General features: G+C 39.4%; 2 protein-coding genes across 2 annotated transcripts; both read left to right on the forward strand.

Moving 5' to 3' along the window:
• The first annotated feature begins 1,931 nt into the window (after positions 1-1,931).
• Positions 1,932-7,308, forward strand: LOC139302288 (ATP synthase membrane subunit K, mitochondrial-like). Its single transcript, XM_070925947.1, has 4 exons — positions 1,932-1,985; positions 2,103-2,173; positions 6,887-6,979; positions 7,075-7,308. The coding sequence occupies exons 2-4, from the start codon at positions 2,105-2,107 to the stop codon at positions 7,174-7,176; spliced, it is 264 nt and encodes an 87-aa protein (XP_070782048.1). The 5' UTR covers positions 1,932-1,985; positions 2,103-2,104; the 3' UTR covers positions 7,177-7,308.
• Positions 7,309-8,506: 1,198 nt separating this feature from the next.
• Positions 8,507-14,783, forward strand: socs1b (suppressor of cytokine signaling 1b). Its single transcript, XM_070917785.1, has 4 exons — positions 8,507-8,680; positions 10,078-10,370; positions 12,204-12,391; positions 12,496-14,783. Exons 2-4 carry the CDS (start codon positions 10,146-10,148, stop codon positions 12,818-12,820), a joined length of 738 nt encoding a protein of 245 aa, XP_070773886.1. The 5' UTR covers positions 8,507-8,680; positions 10,078-10,145; the 3' UTR covers positions 12,821-14,783.
• The last annotated feature ends 1,105 nt before the right edge of the window (positions 14,784-15,888 follow it).

Consider the following 15,888-nt stretch of genomic DNA (forward strand, 5'->3'; position numbering starts at 1 on the left):
CTTTTGATTGAGATTATATCTGCCTTTTAACACTGAGGAAAAACAAACACTCTGTCCAGACAACAAGCCATCCTCGGGAGCCTAAAGCCAAGTGTTGGTGGAAGGTTTCTGCTGCATGCAAATCATGTAGCAAAGCTGAATCTTTCTATTTAAACCAAAGTATCTTACCTTCCTAAATTAGGCTAAAAGTTCTTACCTAAGAGTTTCCTCTTAAGAGCTATTCACAAAGCTGCTAAGAGAAACTTTTAGGAAGAAGCAAAGAAAACTCCTCAGCTAAGAGAAGGGGCGGGGATTGACATCATGTTCAATGGAAGATGTTCACTATGTCCACAGTGATTTGTGTTGTCCAAATCACTTATATGATGAGGCCCATTACCTGCAGCACATTACTGACTGGGAGTAGGTCCTACAGTCCTCTCGACTACCTCTAACATCTCTCAGACTAAAGACCTACTGTACTACTAACCCTAACACTAAAATCCGTCATGAAGTACTCTTAGAGAAAAAACATAGTAGCCTTAAAGTTAGGACTGACATGCATCTTAATTTTGGGAGTTTCTCAGCCAGTTAGGAGCTACATTTAGCTCCTTTGCATGCTTTGTGAATACAGCTCCGGAGTTCCTTTGCTGTACTGTTTGTTGAGAACATGTTTCTTTTTTCTGCTTTATTATGACAGTGAAAGCTGGAGAGAGACAGGAAAGGCAGGGGAGAGAGAGGGGCTGACATGCAGCAAAGGACTGCATTTTTAGGCCTCCAGTCTGGAAATCATCATTTCAGAAACAGAATCAGAATCAGAATCAGAAACTGTTTATTGCCAAGTAACATACATTACAAGGAATTTGCCGTGGTCTGATGGTGCTGACAACAAACATGTAAAAATATAAAGGTAAAAAGAATAAGATAAATAACAGACATTTATCCTGTATATAACTTTATAAACGTTTAATTATGAATGGATTCAAACAAACACAAAAGTACAAGAGGCTAACATGGTGCTATGATCAGTAGTGGGAGTATTCACATAATTTCCTTAGAAGTAGCAATATCACACCATAAAAGTGCAAATTAAAGTCCTGCAGTCAGAAAGTACAGAGGTATTAGCCACAAAATGTATTTAAAGTATCAAAAGTAAACATACTCATTGTATTTGGAATTGCCCCTGTCAGTGTTTTATTACTGGATTATTATTATTGGATGTTGTAGATGTTCATTTTCATACACTGTTGGGTAGTTTAAGCTTTAACAATCATATTTTACAAGATGATCATATGTTTTGTATGTAATATCTTAATCTAAAAATTAATTATAAAGTAAAGTAATAATAGCTGTTAAATGAATGTCGTGGGATAAAAAGTACAACATTTCCCTCTGAATTGTAGTACAGTGGAAGTATAAAGTAGCATAAAATGGAAATACTCAAGTAAAGTCTAAGTATCTCAAAACAGTACATAAGAACAGTACTTGAGTAAATGTAAAAATAATCTACTATGTTAAAAAAAAATGTTGGCGACTTCCACTGTTGGTGCAAATTACAGGCTGTAGCACCAATGGCCATGATAAAGCTTCTTTTACTTAATAAAATATCTCAATAATTTCCCTTTTTCAGATGATTTCTAAAGAATTACATTTTACATTCCAGCTTCTGTCTAGATAATAATTAGGAACATTTCCAGGACAGGGAGAAAACTAGGAAACCCTTAAAAAGTAGTTTTGCCTGAATTTGACTCAACCTGTATGCAGGTGGACAGACCTTGTCATAAACTTTAATCGTGTGCCCTCTTGTGGCTGAATAGAGGAACAGCAGGTACTTCCCGTTTGTGTAACCACCTGCAAGCCCCGCCCACCAGCCCCACATCCTATTGGTCGGCGCTTTGCATAGAAGCACATGATTGGACAGGATGGGCTGCGCGTCAGAGCTCCCGGAACACAATGTACACATGAAAATGTTGTGCAAGTGTCTCGTCGTGCCTCCAACCAGCAGAGCAGTAAGTAACAGTTTACGCCCCCAAAATGTTGATTTTAATGAAGCTTCAGACTGTCGACTGAATGTGTGCGACACAAAAAACAGTGTAACGTAACATTTTAATTCAAACTGTCTCCAGTAATGCCGACGTCTCCTGTTAAAACCCGGATCCCCCTCACCAGCTTCGGTCATCTCATAACAGAGGTGAAGGTAAGGACAGGATTTCGCTTCTACATGTCTGCAGCGGCGGGATGAAATTAAACAAGGATTAGTCGATTAAAAGAATGAAAATGTATCTGTTTTGATAGACAAATCCTGTTTTATATATAATTGTAAACAAGATATAATATGTTTTTGTTTTTCTACTGTTTAGAAAAAAATAATCCCTATAGATAGATATCACAATTTTTTCTCCTCTGATTAATTCAACATTGGCTTTTCGATCATGTAAGATACACTAAGACAAAGATGAGGTCTTATTGATTTCCAGAAGGTGAATTCACGTTGCAGCAGCACATTAAACAGTCTAAAGGTTGGAAACTGATATTCAAACAATTGCATTTTGCAAATATATATGTAGAAGTGAGGATACCAATAACGAGCATTTTAAAAGCAAAAAACAACATAAGATAGATGTATGCTCTGGTAAATACAAGCATTTTCATAGTTTTAGATATTATTCAAACATTTAATAAAAAAAACAATTCTTTGAAGCAGCAGACACCTAGATTGAAGGTTTTTATCTTGTTTTTTTCTCCTGATGTCATCAAATGTACACATATTTATTACTTGTTAAAATATAAATATGAAACCTGCAATAACTGATTTTAGGCCACACGGGGGCAGAAACCAGTTGTGTTGATGAATGTAAGTCTATATTCACTCTCCTTTAAACTCTCCATTTGGTCTCCGTCAACTCCTGATGTTCCTAAATAAACAAAGATGCATCAAGGATAATAATAATAAGAATACTGAAACAATACATATTCTTAATTATTCCAAATCTTAAGTCCTCCTTTAAGTTATATCTTGAATGACTTAGGGAAAGATTAATGTTTAACCTGTTAGACATTGTGATATAAAAATTGACGTGGTAACAGCTACACTGAGCCCTCATCCAGTGATCTCCTCTATCAAAATACTCCACCATAGTGACAAATGTGGGTGTTTAAAGATTTTGTAACACAGGTGTTTGATATGCTCCTTACGACATTTAGAGCCTCTGATTTCAGCTCCATCTAAAAGGAGACTGTCATTGTAGAGTATCCATGGTAACCAGACTCTAGTCTCTAACTGTGTCTGTCTGCTGTCTGGTGCTGCAGGTAGTGCTCAGTGGGTTTTTATAGTCAGTTATTAATGTCCATTAATTTAGAATTAAAAGGTAACATTCACATATTCTGCTAGAACCCTCTTTTAAAAATGCAACAGAGGAGTGAAGGAGCAACAAATGTTTTGCTGGCGAGTGTCGTGCTTTTATCTCCCTACGTGCTGTAAGCTTGTTGTTAGCTGTTAACGTAGCAACAACTGTAGGAAATGTTTGGCCTCGTGGCTACATGGTGTGTGACGCCGGGGGTCAGGGGACACTGACGAACCACCGCTCAGTGTAGCATGGACTGTCAGACCTCACCAGCCATGAGAAGCTACTGTCAGACTCTGCTGGAAAGACAGGGAGTCTGGTGGAGCTTTGACAGTCACTAGAAGCACAGTCCTGGCCCTTTGAGAGGCTGTGTGGGTACCTGTGTTGTAGATGGGCTACCGAGGTGTTGGCACATAGTAGCAGCCATGCTGTTCATTGTTACGTTACTATTCGTCAGCCCTGAATATCTTATTAAACTCTGAATATAGCAGTTATTGCAGCTGCTGCCACAGTTTGAGAGGAGGAGGGAGTTTGGGCTCGACATACGTAACAGACCTCGGGGTCTCACTTATTTCATCGCGGTTAGGGAGGGACGAGAAAATTTGCCTGAACTTAGCTTTAAAATACAAGCAGACAGATACAAGCTAATGTCGAGCAAAAAAAGCAGGTTTTACGCACAATATGTGTTTTGTTGTTAAAATCACCCGTCTAAACATCATATGCCGACGAGAATCTGTGTGACAATGTGTACAGTGCAAAACCATTTTGTGTGTATCTTTCAGCTGTAGGGCTGCTGCTCTGTAGCCACTTTCACTTATGTGGTTTGCTAAACTGGGACATGGATTTACAATGAAAGTGCTCTTGATAAAATCATAGCACAGACTCTGTTTCTAAGTGATTTTAAGCAGCCATCTTCCAATCTTTTTGCTTTTCACACGGACTGTTTACCTGCAAAGCCCGCTCAAACGTGATCGGTCAATACCACTCAGACCACAAACGGAAAACAGAGCGCTTCCGATACCCTTGCCTACAGATTCTGTGTTCATATGCAGATATTTATTACACAGCTTACTTTCTACTCTGCAGAATTAATCAGCGTTACCATGCAAAGCGGCCTCGTCAGCACTCTGCTGTCGCCCCTGGCAAACTGCATGCAAATCTAATGTTCATAATGGAAATAATTTATCGTTTCACATGAATTCTTATATTCTGCATTCAGCCGCTTCATGTGCTGTAAATCTGATGTTCCAGATGAATACTTAATTTTGTGCAACTGAATGCATTTGAATTAAAAGAGACACTATAAGAAGACAAGTGTCCAACTACATTTTAAAGTGCATTATGAAGTCCCTTTTTTTAAAGATTTTTTTACTGTCATGTAGCACACATATAGATCCTTTTTGAATGGATAATGTGTGGAAAGTATGAAGCAAGAGCTAGGAGACCGTTAGCTTAGCTTAGCATAAAGACTGGAAGCAGGGGGGGAAACGGCTAACCTGGTTAGACGTAGGATGAAATGTAGGTTTTATACTTTGGTTTTTGTAATAGTGTAGTTTTGTATTTAACAAATGAGATGTAACGTGTTGATTCGGGAGCTTTACATGTGCTGGTAGGCAGGTTTGTTACCTTTTGGACAGAGCCAGGCTTGTTGTTTCCCCGTGTTTCCATTCTTTGTGCCAAGTTTAGCTAACCATGACCGGGTTGCAGCTTCATATTTACTTTACTGTTCAGACCTGAAAGTTGTATCAATCCACTCATTTAATCATGGCAAGACAGCGATTAAGTTTATTCCCCAAATGTCAAACTATTCCTTTTAAATATAAAGCTACAGCCAGGAGGAGGTTAGCTTAGCTTAGCATAAAGACGCTGAAGCAGAGGGAAACAACCTGCGCAAGGCCAAGATTTCTTTAGCAGCAACATGTTGGACCAAGCTAGTTTTAAATGCTAGCTTGAAAAAGGCCGAAGCTTTAAACATATTTATTATTTGTAGTGACATGACTTTGGGCTTGTGTCCATATAGCATTTTTTTCTGAGCGCCAGCGTTTTTTCCAGTTGTTTCCATTGAGGAGAGAGCGAATCTGGCCGCCTGGGGAACCAGGCAACCAATCATATAGGCCTGTTAAATGGGGCGGGACTAGTCTCCCTGGTAATGGAGAAAATGGAGGAGAGGTTTGTCCTGGCCTTGTCTGTCTATCCTGAGCTTTATGTCAGACAGAAATCATAACAGAGACAGAATAGTATATCGGCCAATGTTTTGCTGGCAAGTGTTGTGCTTTTATCTCCCTACGTGCTGTAAGCTTGTTGTTAGCTGTTAACGTAGCATTCATCCCAGCGACCTGCCACAGAAAAATGCTATGTTGGCACAAGCTCTTAGATAAATATAATGTGTTCAGCGTCATAAAAAAGTAAATGTTCCTGTCAGCACTTACGAAAAAAGCCTGGCTTTCATGTATTTCTGTGTCAGCTAATGTTGGAGAATTGAGATATTTGTTAATAATCTCAGCATATGCATTAAAAGAAAAACTTCAAAATCTTCAACCAAAGGGAATTACAGCTTTAAGCTTTCATCACACAGTCCAACTCTCATGGCAAAGACACTGTGGAGTCTGTGGAGAAGGAGCTCTGTGCTGCCAGCGGGTCCAGATGATTAGCTGGAGTTCCGGCTGATGAATAATTCAGTTTAATCTCATTCAAAGGTTGTGTTGGATGTGACTTGCATCGCCATAAATCAGCTTGTCATCCCAGTTCTGCCTCGTCATACCAGTCAACAAACCGCCTGTTTCAACACGCAATAAAGTATTCAACTTCTTTTTTTTCTTATTGGCCTCAACTGTTTTAAACAGTTGCTCAATTTCTTGCCACACAGTTCCCAAATGTACTTTGTATGTAGTACTGAAAGTTTAGTGAAAAAGCAGTGAGCATCTGGATCATAATGAGACTCACTAGAGCTCATGAAGTTATTGATGTTTGATAAGCTGAATACATGTTCTCGTCATTTATTGTTTCACATTCATTTTGACGTTGCATACCTCTCAGGTTAATTGATGCGGGATGGGTGCCGGCTAATTGGAAGGTTAGGTGGACTGCAATTATACAGCACATTTCAACCTTAACGGACAAAGCGCATTACACCCATTCACGCACACATTTGCATGCAAGGCGCTGGCCGGCCCGTCGGGAGAAACTTGGGCTTCAGTGTTTTGCTCATCGAAATCGCCAATCCTGCGATTAATGGACGACTCGCTCCTCCTCCTCCTCCTCCTGAGCCACAGCTGCCCGGAGTTCATTGGAGTCGCTTTTGGTTTTGTGGTTAACTGGTTTTCTTTCGTTTTCATGTGTGGTTTATTTATTGTTTCTTTTACTTTTTAATGCACATTGAGTTTACTTGCAGTGAAATGTTGTTTTATAAACTACATTTCTGTGTCCGTCATATCCAAAGAACAACATTTTGGTAAAACGTTATTATCATGATAAAATGCATAGAAATATCAAGTGTTCTGGCTGCAGTTCTTCCTCTTACTGTGTGCATGCGTGTGGGTGTGTGGGGCTTTTTTTGTGTGTTTCAGAAGCAGCTGTTTGGCATTGAAGCCCCAACTTCTGTGGAACTGACTGGTTGGAGGAAATACTTTAATAGCTACACCCTGCAGGGTCGCCGAAATGTACATAACACACGCACATATGCACACAGGCTCACACATGATTTTGCATATCAAGCCCTCAGTTAGAAATATATTCCACCTCTGCTCTCTTACAGTGTGTCTTGGTCACTTATGGGATCTTTGCTGTAACAGCAGCTGCCTACTTGATGCACAGACGAAACAAAAAAGAAAACCAGACGTCCAGCTCCGTGGCCTGAAGGATCGAGCTCTAACAGCAATGAAGAATAATTTATGATGTAGAGAAACAGAAGGAAACGTGACCTCCCGGTGTGAGAGAGTTTAATGCTGAAATCTGTACTTTGTTAATAAATGTAAAGTGCTCGATGCTGTCTGATTGTTATTCAGTGATTATTATGAGAAGTCTCACTGGTTACCATGGCATCAGAGTGTGTGTGTGTGTGTGATGCATGTATTACTCATGTTGTGGGGACATAAATCTGTTTACTCACCTTCCTTTTGGGGACAAGTCCCATAATTAATTTTAGGTTGAAGACTTGGTTTAAGATTAGTTTTAGGTTTCAGTTTAGGTCAGGGTAAGGGTTAGGTTTAGGCAAGTAGTAGTTATGGTTATGGTTAGGATAAATCTTCAGGAAATGAATGTAAGTCAATATAATGTCCCCTGAACGTGACTGTGTGTGTGTGTGTGTGTGTGTGTAGTAAAATAGTTTCCCCACAGGATATCCTGCTGCAGAAGAATCTGCAACTAAACCACATTTTTATTACTTCTTTTATATTTATATAAATCTATGTTATATTTATTTAACCCACATTAAATCCCCAAGTAAATGTTTTTTCGAGAATTAGGCCAATGACAAACATCATGCAACATTTTGTGACAAGTAAGTTGATGAGCAAAGACTACGTTTAGCTTCATACAGGTTTTGATAGTACTGCAAAATAATCATAACGCACAACATTAAAAATTAGGGTTTCCTTCGCCTTTTATCCATCTTTCATAACAGATCACTGGCATTCTGTTGTTCTATTACATAGTTTTCAAATGTAGTTTGTGTTTAGTAGTCGTGTGCTGAGTCTTCACCTCCTTACTGAAAAGCAGACCGCAGGCCCTTATGAGACCCATCAGAGTTACATTATTGATGATTCATAATGCTTCATACACTGAGACATGTTCCCATCATGTAATGGTTCCCAGTCCTTTTGACAGGAAGTGCTTTTCATAACTCTCATTATTGAGATAAAAGACCATAAGTTCAATGCATAAAAGACCTTTAATGTTGTGTCCTTTTAACCGTGTAATTATTTCCTTCCACGTTTAAACCACGAAAGAGCTGACGATATGTAACAAGACTACAAGAACTACACACACACACGTGCGCGCAAGCACACTGGCATGCACGCGCACTGCTGGCAGATCATGTGATTTAAGGGAATCTGCAGACCAGGAGAGAAAGCGAAAGTATCGAGAACAACTGAAGATATTTTTATTTTTTTCTGTGTGTGTGAGCGTGTGTAAAGACGTGCGCACGCCGCAGTCGGTAAATGAATCCCTCACTGGAGAACCGCACACAAGTACAATCCAACTCATCGGCAGGTTGTTTGACGCAGCGGCTCCGCCACCAACGCGGTGCAAACTAACCGAAAGTATGATGTTTCTTCTCAAGAAGAGCTGCGACTTTCGGCCGGAGAGAAGCTGCCGCTGCTGTGTGGAGCAAACAAGCCTCTGACAGCCCGCGACTGCACGTAAGTCAAGTTTAATTCATGCATTTTTGACTTGCGCGCCAGTAATGACAAATATTACTCCTCCATTCATCTAAACTCAACAGGTACAAAATTATAATCCAGAAACACACAAATGAACCGGAATCGGACGCTCTTACTGTGTAACTTTGGTCAAAGTGGAGGATTAAAAACAAACTAATGAACACATTTGATTTTCTGCCGCTGCTGTGTGGAGCAAACAAGCCTCCGACAGTCCGAGACAGCACGTAAGTCAAGTTTAATTCATGCATTTTTGACTTGCGCGCCAGTAATGACAAATATTACTCCTCCATTCATCTAAACTCAACAGGTACAAAAGTATAATCCAGAAACACATTTTGATTTCCGTTATGTGCGGACAACTCCTATTTTTAGATTACCACACCAACCCCAGTGTCATTAGCGTATCTCCTCATTAAAATCCCATAATATGTAAATGTGTTTTACAACAGTAAAATAATATCATTCATGACAGATTAAGGATTTGTAGAGATGTTTGCCCAATTTTAAACTATTTTTAGCACTTTTTCTGTGACCTTTGCCAACGTTTTTGTCTGATCTCTTGCAGTCCATAACATATGGACATTCACACTTTTATTGAGATGTTTCTGAACTCCTGAGTTCTTATGAGGTTTAAGGTCAGACTTTCAGCTTTAATTTCAAGGTGTTAACATCCACTCCGGGTCAACAGCACAGGAATCATAGCCCTGCTCTGCCCTGCACATTTTACGAAGTGCATTCCAACAGAAAAAGTATTATGTATTCTATGTATCCTTATATACTTATACTACATATAAAGTATATTGCTTATGTACTTGTACATATAAGTATTATTAAGACTTACTTGTTGTTAAGTTTTTGTATTCATATACTGTGTATTGTTTTATCTTTTATTTTGTATGTGTGTGTGTGTGTGTGTGTGTCGCTTGACTTAGAAAGTGAAAGCGTTCTTCTGTCATTAATCCAGTGATGGATGATGCACAAACCTCTGGGGGGTTATTGTCGGTCACATGACCTCACACACACACAGACTGGATTACATGTGTTGCAACAGTATGCAATAAAGTTAAAGTGGCAATAATTGATAGTTTTATAACAACAATGTATGAAATGGCAAACTGAAAGTTTCATCTTATTGTTGTCTGACTCACAACTTTACTGTACTCTGCCTGCTCGGCACCAATGAATGATGATGTTTCTCTGTAACCTTTGAATGTATAAATAAGCAACTTATTTGCTAATACGTTTCCCATATCAATATGTCATTAGGTGGGTTTCAATCCACCTGCATTTTCAATTTGCGCCTACAAAAGTAGAAACGCTGGAAATGCGGAAAATTCTCGAAATATCACTAAAAAGTTTTTATGCTTGCTGAGCAGAGAGGAGTCGGTGATGGAGGATCTGCCAGTGAAAAGTGGTGGTCAAGAAGAGGATTCTTCTTTGTAGGATGGTCAGAGACAATCTTGACAAAACAGAAGTACAGAGCCAAAGACAGAACCGCGCAGCTGAGACACAGAGCCAACGTCAACCCCCTGAAGAGCCTGCAGGACCCGAACGAGCCCTGAGCCCAGAGAGAGTTAGTCCACAGAGCCAAGAGCCGACGGAGAGGCAGCTAGATTTACTGCACTGGAACAAACTTCGCTTAGAGGAAGAACCTGAAACCTGGCGCCAGGTTGGTACTCAAAGTTTGCTCGCTGTGATTCACAGACTGTGGATGTTATTGCTTTGTGATATTGATTTTTAAACAATGGACGGATGGCTGGAGCGAGATAAAGTCAGAAATCAAACACCAGTGGTTGAGGAAGTATTCAGTGTAGAAACACTGGAACATTTTACGTCAGTAAATGTACAAAAGAATTAGCATCAAAATATATTTAAAGTAGCAAAAGTCAAAAGTATTCACTATGCAGAATGACCCTTTTGAGAATAATATACATTACATAATTGGATTACAATATTGATATTGATGCATTAATGTGTAAGCATCACTTTAATGTTGTAGCTGGTAAAGATGGCGCCAATTTTAACTACTTCATATACTGCTAATGTTAATGTTAGCTTATTCTATAATAATACATCTGAATGTATATATTATTCTGAAGTAGCGTGTAACTACAGCTGTCAAATGAATGTAGTAGAGTAGAAATAGAAAGTAACAAAAGGGAGGGTTCAGGTACCTCAGTACTTAGTTTCCACCACTGGTCACATCTTTTCTGTACATTTTTGGAAATAAGCATGTTATCATATTTGCATTTTTTAATATTTGGAAACACTTTTTAACAACATGGTTATGAGATGATTCATCTCTATTAGTGACAAATAACAGACTTTCCACATGACTTCAGGCTGAGCATGTAGGTTTTTGTTCCAGCCAAACATTATATAACAACAACAACAACAACATGAACCACAACATCGCTAATAATGATAATATTTTTATAGTATTATTGTGGTTATTATGTTGGTATGCATGTGCAGATTTCTGTCCCAATGAAAGATACATATGTATATATGATAATAATAATAATTATTGGTCAGTGTTTTTCACATCAGTGGAGCTTATCTGCATTTAATCTTCCAGAGAAAACAGAGTTTCCACAACACAAAGGTTTTGTGGTTGTCGCTGCGTCATCGTTCGGAAACTCAACTCGAAAAAGCCAAATATCTGAGTTCATCTTTGGACTTTGGATGTTGGCATGGAGTCTAATTTTTCTGGTGAATCAGACATCAGCGTCTGAACTCTGTTACTGTTATTGTGACTAAGTGTTCAACACTGTGCAGAGCATTATTATTGTTAGTAGTAGTAGTAGTAGTAGTAGTACTTTTACATTATTATTATTATTCACACAATATAGCATCTCTCAAAACAAGTTGCAATTACAAGTTGCTTTATAAACTTAAAAGAAAAGGATTTAATGGATTAAAAAAATGATCTTAAAACAACAATTTAATGTTGGAAAAGTTTCTCTCAGGTACAGCAGCCAGGTTCCTAATGGCACTTTTTGTCTTTATTGCAAATGGACTGACTGACTGAGGGTCACAAGTTCTAAGATTTCATTTTAATACCTTATTTCATCCCATATCAGTTTGTCCATAAAACATCCATAAAATTGTAAAATTTCTTTAAAGCTGCGTTAATTGATGTTTGGCCACTAGGGGGCACAAAAGCATCGAAGAAGCTGACACATTACCATCTTATATTTGTTATGGCTAAATTAATAGTGAACAGTTATTTGTTTCTGGCCACATGATAAATGAAAGTCTAATATTCTCTCTTCTTTTACTCTGTTGTGAACGGAAGCCATGAGCAGCCGTGTTTGCAATTATGTTTTTAATCCCGTTATCTCGAGATCGTGAGTTAATTATCTCGTTATCTCAGGACAAAAGAGTTGTTTTCTGGTAATAATGGATTCATTATCTCATTATCTTGCTAAAACAATAGGCTGTTTTCTCTGGATAATAGGACAAATACGTTTGATTATTTCTAATACTTGCTCTGCTGTAGTCGGTGACTGGAGCTGATGCCGAGAACTTGCCTACACACCTCCGTCCATTCAGCAGCGCTGCAGAGTATAAACTAGTGAAACACACTTACCAGCAGCTCCAACACAGTGGTTACTACTGGGGATCAATGACCATGGAGGAGGCACATGAAATACTCACACCGGCACCACTGGGCACCTTCCTCATCAGGTAATCTGCCGCTTTCATTTGAAAGTTGTAGTGTTGTTTCATATGTTTTATAAGGAAATAAAGTGTGCACAAAGTGACTGTATGTTGCTGCTGTGTTGTTGCAGAGATAGCGTCCAGACGGATGTTTTCTTCACTCTGAGTTACCAAAGCGACGATGGGCCGACTAGCGTTCGTGTCCAGCTGAACAACCTGCTCTTCAATCTGTACGGCAGCCACAGGACTTTTGCTTCACTCTTCGCTCTGCTCACTTATTACACCGGCTCATCCTGTAAGCTGACGGTGCCTTATCGCAAGCAGCGTCCGCAGAGCCTGAAGCAGATGTGCAGGAGGGCTCTTATACGCACATATGGAGCAGAAAACATAAGCACCTTACCTGGACTCAGTACACAAGCTAAAGACTATGTTCATGCGTACCCTTGTTGTATATAGACATGTGTGAGTGCCTGTTGCTGTGTCAAGATGTTTGTGTTATTATGAGTGAAACAAATATTTTTGTTTTACAATGTAATGTTTGAATTTTGAAGGGTTATTTGCACACATTATCAAAATGGTACACATGGCACATGTTATAATTTTTTGAAATGAATAACAACTCATATTGTCATAAATCCACATTTATGATTATTCGTACAGGACACGTTTTCTACAAATCCTGTGGAACTGCTGTACCACTGCCTCCAAGATATATATCAGATTGTAGCGTCCATAAAATTGTACAATCTGCTGCTCTTTAAAGCTGCATTAATTGATGTTTGGCCACTAGAGGGCAGAACAACTAAACATCAAAAGAAGCTGACATATCACTATTTTATATTTGTTATGGCTAAAATATTAACCAAACGATTTCTTTCTGGCCACATGATGAATGAAAGTCTAATTTTCTCTCTGCTTTACTCTGTTTTGAACAGAGGCCATGAGCAGCCGTGGTTGCATGGTTAACATAACCATTACTTACCACTTACTCTTGTTTTCTCGAGATTGTGAGTTGATTATCTCGTTATGTCAGGACGAAAGAGTTGTTTTCTTGTAATAATGGGTTAATTACCTCATTATCTTGACTGTTTTCTCTGGATAATGGGACAAATACCTAATTTACATGAGAAAACAACAGTTATGGATGAAATGAGGAAGCCTGATTTGTCCCGAGATAAAATAATATTTTTGCAACAACAGCTGCTGTCAACTTCTGTAGTTTTGGTCTCCACCAACTCGTATAAAAATGTCTGTCTGTGCTAGATATTTAACTTTCTTTAAGGGGGGTTAATGAGAGCGGCTGAAACTCAATTATACAGTAAGTGCTGTAAAAACAATCAGCTAAAAGAGGCTAAAAATCTTCACAGAGCAGCAGAGCCTTTTCAAATTACATGTAGTAATTTGATTCAGTTGTAGTATTGATTAATGCAGTTTTAACTCTTCACTTGAAATCATTGTACATATGTTAGTATCTTTAGTCCTGATGCTTTTCATACTTTGAACATCTGAAATAAATGAAAATCATTAGTCTATTTTGATTTAATGCATGAACCCAAGGCTGAACTATTGACCAAGCGAAGTGGGCAAAGGCCCCTGGTTGTGTAGCAAATATGTAGCAGACAAGTGATCCATTGACAATACCTCTAGCGTCATCTTTAGGTCAAATTTTGAATTTGTCCACTACTTTCGTTTATGACCAACTTCCTGCATAACGAATGACCCATCAGCTTCAACTGTAGGCTACTTTGTGTTTAGTGCTAGCAAATGTTAGCATACTAACACGCCAAACTAAGATGGAGACCATAGTAAACATTGTATCTGCTAAATAAACATCAGCATGTTAGCATTGTCACTGTCACCATGTTAGCATGCTGATGTTAGCATTTAGCTGAAAGCACTGCTGTGCCAAGGTACAGCCTCACAGAGTCGCTAGCATGGCCGTAGACTCTTAGTCTTGTTGTAATATGCATCACAAAGTCTAAATTTCAATGATGCGTACTAATTGTATGAAGTGTGTATAATATACATAGTGCATATTAACAGCACACTTAAAAATCAAACCTGTTTTTGTTTTGTGCATGCACACCGACTTTTTTGAGTAGACTTAACTTTATCACTTCTCCAGCATGAACACACAACATACTCAAAAACGGCTTAGAATATGGCACCGGGGCACAGCTCTATTTTTAATAACTTAAACTGTATCAGTGCATTTTCTCAAATAAATGTATGTATACTTAATCTAACCGTACTCAAACTAAGTTTGTGTGGGGGGCAGACTAGGGGCCCACATCTCATTTGGGTCCCCCTAGTGTGTTAATCCGGCCCTGTATGAAGCTGACTCACCTGAACAACTATTTACCATTCCAATCAGATAGGCGTTGTGTCAGTACAAAAATAAAGATAAATCCTGCACATACACACATATTTGATTTTTGATTTTTTTTTTTTTTTTATCAAGCACCAGTCTTCTGTCATGTGTTCCACTTCCTGTCCTAAATCTGACTGGCAGTGGCCCCTTTAGTCTAAATTAGCCCTGCACCAGGGACACACACATACACACACACTTTTCCTGCCCTCAAATTATCTGTCTCATTAACCTTAAACATGTTGTTGTAAAACCATCACCACTGTGACACACATAGCACCTTTCAACAGCAAAGCAATAAAAGCAGAATGGGTTTACATACAAAAATAAAAATAGTCATGAAGAAAATATATTAAAGAGTTATTTATAAAATGATTTTAAAAAGAGTGAAATAAAATAAAGGGTAAAATAATGTGATCAAAATAAAATAAAATGGAGAATACAAATGGCTACAGTTCCGTTTCAGTACAGATATGAATGAATAATGTGAAAGCCAGTGTAAATCATCATTTATCGATCGACAGTGAGTGACAGTGCTGAGTGTCTCTTGGGTCCGCGCGATCCCGGACTCTGCTTCCCACTGTCCCGCGCTCTGTGCACCTCTTGCACGCGACTGAGTAGACTACATTATTATTACGATGTCAAACGACCTCTCTTGACTTGTCCGCCCGCACGCGCGCCAACACGCGGACTGGGATTACAACAACTGGAGTGGCGCGCGCACAAGTAGCTCGTGTTTATGTAATGCCATATGTGACTGTGAATGTGTGTGCGTGTGTGTGTGTGTGTGTGTGTGTGTGTGTATGCGCGCTGGAGCTGGCGCGAGCTGGTCCAGCACCGCGGCGGCGACAGCGGTCACACGTTAAACATCAGCGACCCGTGCGTGTTATTCTGCGGATTGGGGGCTCGTGAGATTTCAGCGGTGCGGATTTGACCCATCATATAGGAGGGCGCTCGAGCTCCACCGTTTTCACGCACGGCACGCACGTAGACCCGGTGAAATCGTCACGCGGATAGAATCTGTGGAATCTGTCGCGAGTGTGTTCGTGCGCGGCCGGAGAGCATCCAGACAGAGCGCGAGGTCCGGTCGGTCGGTGGTCGGTGTGGGTCGGTAGCACCGCGTGGAGGGGAGGTAGAGCGGGACTTGCGCTGGACT

Source organism: Enoplosus armatus, chromosome 2 (genome assembly GCF_043641665.1).
Source record: "Enoplosus armatus isolate fEnoArm2 chromosome 2, fEnoArm2.hap1, whole genome shotgun sequence".
Classification (NCBI taxonomy): domain Eukaryota; kingdom Metazoa; phylum Chordata; class Actinopteri; order Centrarchiformes; family Enoplosidae; genus Enoplosus; species Enoplosus armatus.